The sequence below is a fragment of the Octopus bimaculoides genome, chromosome 10 (genome assembly GCF_001194135.2).
Source record: "Octopus bimaculoides isolate UCB-OBI-ISO-001 chromosome 10, ASM119413v2, whole genome shotgun sequence".
In the NCBI taxonomy this organism is placed as follows: Eukaryota; Metazoa; Mollusca; class Cephalopoda; order Octopoda; family Octopodidae; genus Octopus; species Octopus bimaculoides.
The window spans coordinates 86,048,105-86,053,151 of NC_068990.1; the positions used below are offsets into that span (position 1 = coordinate 86,048,105).

Below are 5,047 nucleotides of genomic sequence, written 5' to 3' on the forward strand. Positions count from 1 at the left end.
AATATTTTTTTTAAAAAACTCACATCATTATGTATCTTGATTTGCTTATGATGCATGTCTGTTGCATAAATGGTTTTGCTTGGTTATGACACAAATTTCCTGAGCAAACAGTTTGACTTTTCTTGCCGTTTTTATTTCACTTTGCTGCAATTTATGGAATGTTATTTGAATTTTGTTCTTCTTTAATTATTTTTGTTTGTTTTAAATTTTATATTTTGAATCTTTGAAATGGAAAAACAAAAAAAAAAAACAAAAAAAAGAAAGGAAAATGGGGCTTTTTTCCGACTTGCATGATAGATCTTGGTCCAATGCTGAGTGCACTCTGCAGGAACTCCAGTGCAGGAAAAATGTCAAAGACCTTGTCCTTGCAGCCGAATGGCGAGGTCTTTCTGCTTCTACTTCTGCTCCTGTTAATGTTTCATTTGGTGCCAGAAATAACCGCAAAGTTGTTTCGAGTCAAACTAAAATGGGTCTGCACAATATTCCTAGAAATTCCAACTATATCAGTTCATCTCTGCCAATATTATGGCAACCAGCTCCAAATTTTCGTAAGTCGGTTCAGCACATAGCACAGGCAGCACCATTCTTTCTCTCTTGTTTAGAATGTAGAGTGGGACAAATCCACCTTGTCTTAGCCTTAATTTGAAGTTCGAGCTCTCCTATGTACTCTCTTATATTATCTGCATGATTAAATTGTAGCGTTTTTAATTCCAATTTCCTGATCTTATTTGCTTGATCCTTCCATGTCTTGATCGCATTTGCTTCATCCCTGTTCCTCTTGATCCATGTTTTGATCCCCTTTGCTTGATCTCTTTGCATAGTCTTAGCTGCACTGCTAGACACGTCTTAGTAATTTTGTAGCAGTCTTGATTTTTCAGAACCCCCCAATATCTTGTAAACGGTAAAGACAGTAATATTGATTATAAATTATTAATGTCAACTGACTAATGAAATTACTATCTTGGTTTATTTGGAAAAAGCTATCTGAAGCTTCCTCATTGATGTCACCATTTACATAGACCTAAATTGGAAGCTACTATCTTCCATCACTACTACTACGATGGCTACAAGATGGTGAGGGGAATCTGAAGTGGAGAGTAGGAGTGTTGAACTGGTGGTGGGGAATTTGGAAATCACTAGTTTAAGAATGTCATTTTTACAATTATTGGTGACTAAGCAGATACCAAACTTGGATATTGGGAAAGTTATATATATATACACACACATATATATATATATATATATATATATATATATATATATATATATACAGGGTGTCCAGAAAGTCTGGGTACATGAGGATTAATACATACTTTAAGATATTATTTCTTATATTCAATTGTTTGTGTTATGATTTTATTTACAGTCTGGGTACATGGGGACTAACACGTACTTTAAGAAATTATTATCTTATATTTAATTGTTTATATTACGATATTAGTTACTCCATGTACCCAGTTTTTGTGGACACCCTGTATATAATATATATATGGGGAGGGTGTCGTTTTTATGTTAAATTTTTGTGATATAAGTGGTCCTTTAATAAAGATTATTTTTCAGTTTTTAAACATAAACAGTCTTAACGGCAAAATAGGGGTGGACACTGACACATGGGTAGTGGTGGCGATAGAAGGGTGCAGTGGTGGTGGTGGGGGGTGCTAGGTACTTTGTTATTGGTACATCAGTGAGTGAACAGTGACATGATGTACCTATATTACTAATTTTTAATGTTATTTCTTTCGAATGTGTATTTAGAAGTGTAAAAAAAGTAATCATTAACAAACTTCAATTTAGTAAATTAAACAAAACACATTCAAGTTTTAAAGGTTGACAGTTTATAACTGATATCATCCGACTCCCCTACCAGTTCTTTAGTACTTCAGGGGTCCTCTACTTGTTGCTTGATATTTCATCTCCTGATATTCTTCAAAAATTGTGATTTTGTTGATTGATTGATTGATTGTTGTTGTTGTTACAGGTGAAGGATCTGCTTCTGATCCCCGCAACCAGAAAAACAATCCCAACTACCAGAGCCGCACTTTACCTCAAGGTGAAGTGATGAAGCCACCCCCAGGGAGTATGCCACACCTACGTGACCCAAACATGTCCAATCAACAAGACTCTCCGAGTAACCTCCGGAACCCAGCTGCAAATGGGCCCATGAGAGCCAATCAGGGTTCTCCACACCGGCAGCAACAACACCACCTAGGGCAGCCCTTCATGAATGGTGGTAACAGACCGGGTTTTGAACAACGAAATGCTTCTCCTAACAATCAAATTCCTCCAACAGATTCTCGCTATCCTGGACCCCTTTCTAGAAGCCCAGATATTAGCAAGCAGCATGATCCATCAGGGAAACCTATGGACAATCGGAACATCGACCCATATCAAAGAATTCCAGAAAATGCCAGACAGGGAAACATCAACAAACAGGACCCGCTGCGATATTCTCGAGCTGGCCCCACAGAAATGGTCAGACATGTCCAAAACTTACCTGATCGAGGGGCTGCTTATACACCAAGTCCTATTCCACCATATCAGCCAAAAGGTACACCACCACTTGCTAATCAACCTCCTACTTCTGTTCATTCATCAATGAATAACGCAGTGAAGGATGATCGACCAGTTTCAGTTGCATATCCTGGCAGTCGTCCTGACCGTCAAGATTATTCTGGAAACCAGCTGCGTCCGAGGTCAGACGAGATAAGTACGGATAAGGTCCGTGAATGGCAGATGAAATATGACTTGGACAACAGTCGAAACTATGGGGGTGTTAATGGCGCTGAACAGAATTTCAATCGGTTTGGTAATCACACAGAATCGCCTGAGCAGAAACCCCAGCCATCACACTATGCAAAAATTCGAGCGGAACCTCCTTCTCAAGAAATCAGACAAGACATTCCAAAAGCATCGGTCAACAACCAAGCTCGCCAACAGCATTTCTTTGAGAAAACCAAAGAACGTATGCAAGAACCAGCACCTCCTTTCCACCAGCTGCCAAAGGCAGGAGACCAACATATTGTAAAGAAACCAGCAGTTCCTCCAAAGAAGGTGGCTCTAAAACCAGTGGAACCAATTCCAGCAACCACTGATATTGGTCGTGTCAATGTCCAAGAGAATTACGTGTTGCATCAGAACCTCTATAATGCAAGGCTTGGACCTGACGAACATCTGTACATGCCGCCAACGTCAACAGCAACTGCAAACAGAATGGTTTATGTTGATCAGGAAGGTTCCTACTTACCACCACCCCCAGAGATTCCACCTGATTTGCCTCCACCCCCTGCACCTGAAGATCTTCAGGATATTCTCCCTCCACCGCCACCTGATAACATCAAGTATAACAACTACACTCCAGAGAATGTGCAGTGGAATCGGTCAAACAGGTACTCTGAAGAATTCGGTCGGGTTGATTTCCATGATAATCTCAAAGAAGGCACTACATACCAACACATGGTCCCTAACAACATGAACTCCAACTCCCACACTCAGTACACCATCCAGCAGAACAACTACAACCAGGACCCCCATCCAAACGAGAAGCAATTTGGTCATCAAGGCTTCCTTCCATCCCACACAGGCCCTGTTAACATGGTCAAGAACAAGAGTGGGCCACCCCTTCTTCCTCCCACACAAGAACAACCTCAGCTTTCTTCAAGTGTCCCCTTTTGGGATGGTGACGAGAATATAGACCCTCATGATATAAACAAGCTTAGGGAGCTTGAGATAAAGAAGCTGACCGAGATGAAGTATCGTCAACCACAGGATGAAGACAGACTGAGGAAGCTCCAGCTGGAAGACGAATTCCAACGCCGTGTCAAAGAAGTTGGTGATAGAGATGAGGATGATGATGATGATGATGGCTCAGAAGCTGGTCACAGTCAATACAGAGTTCAGGTTTGATTTCTTTTTGATTTTTGTTTTTAAATTTATTTTATTTATTTTTTAATTTTTGGTCGGTGTCTGTGAGCAATGTCCTTTTGTTTTATCTTACAGACTTAGTAAGTGTGAAAAGGGTTGCATTCACCACCCTTTTTCAGGGCCTCAATAACTGATGGGAGGAAGTTATCCTCTCAGAGTTGTTTGTTATTCAAAGGGCTAGGGAAAATATTCCCTTGCTTGGAAACAGGTGACTGTTGGTGACAGAAAGTGCATCCAGCTGTGGAAAATTTAACTTAACAAGTTTCATCTGGCCTATGCAACCATGGAAAAGTGGACATTGGAAAGATGAAGATAACAAATGTAATAACGATTTTGATAGATCTTGATCCTTGTTGTGATTGTGGCCCATGGCCATGCTGTGGTGGTGACCTGGGCCCTGTTCACTAGGTGGCTTGGTTGATGTCCTGGTTGTATACCATTCAGTTTTTTATTCAATCTGTAGATCTGTGATGATTTCTACTGAGGCTTGCTATTTCCTCTCATCATCACATCTACTGTTGCTAAAACAACTTCTGCTCTTCTGAAGTTACAAGCTGTGTACCGCAGCTGCTACAAACCCACCTGTTGCACACACACACTTCTCTTCCCCTCATTGTCCATACTCCAAACACTTCACTATGACTTTAAAACTCTATCCTACAATCTTCTATTTACTCAAGTTCAAACTGAACATCATCCACATTGCTTCACTCAGTCAGGGGTTGGGGGTCTAGTTCAAACTGAACATCATCCACATTGCTTCACTCAGTCAGGGGTTGGGGGTCTCTAATGATCATGGATACTGACTTGTCTTTTAGGAAACAGTTTGAAAACCATTGTTTTGAGTTGTGTGCTTGTTGTCCACTTCCTCACTGTCTCTTCATTTCTTACACTTATTGTTAGCTTTTGGTGTCCTGTATTGATGTATTACATCGCCTGGTATGATAGTGCCGCTGGACTGGCTCTTGTGTGGGTGGCACATAAAATACACCATTTTGAGCGTGGCCGTTGCCAGTACCGCCTGACTGGCCTTCATGCCGGTGGCACGTAAAAGCACCCACTACACTCTCGGAGTGGTTGGCGTTAGGAAGGGCATCCAGCTGTAGAAACTCTGCCAAATCAGATT

At 40.9% G+C, this 5,047-nt stretch overlaps 1 protein-coding gene across 1 annotated transcript in view; it reads left to right on the top strand.

Moving 5' to 3' along the window:
- LOC106880869 (afadin) overlaps positions 1-5,047 on the top strand; it is a 152,999-nt gene that overhangs the window by 141,844 nt on the left and 6,108 nt on the right. The window contains exon 23 of the mRNA XM_052970984.1: positions 1,979-3,897. Coding sequence (XP_052826944.1) covers positions 1,979-3,897 — 1,919 coding nt within the window. The remainder of the gene's footprint in view (positions 1-1,978; positions 3,898-5,047) is intronic.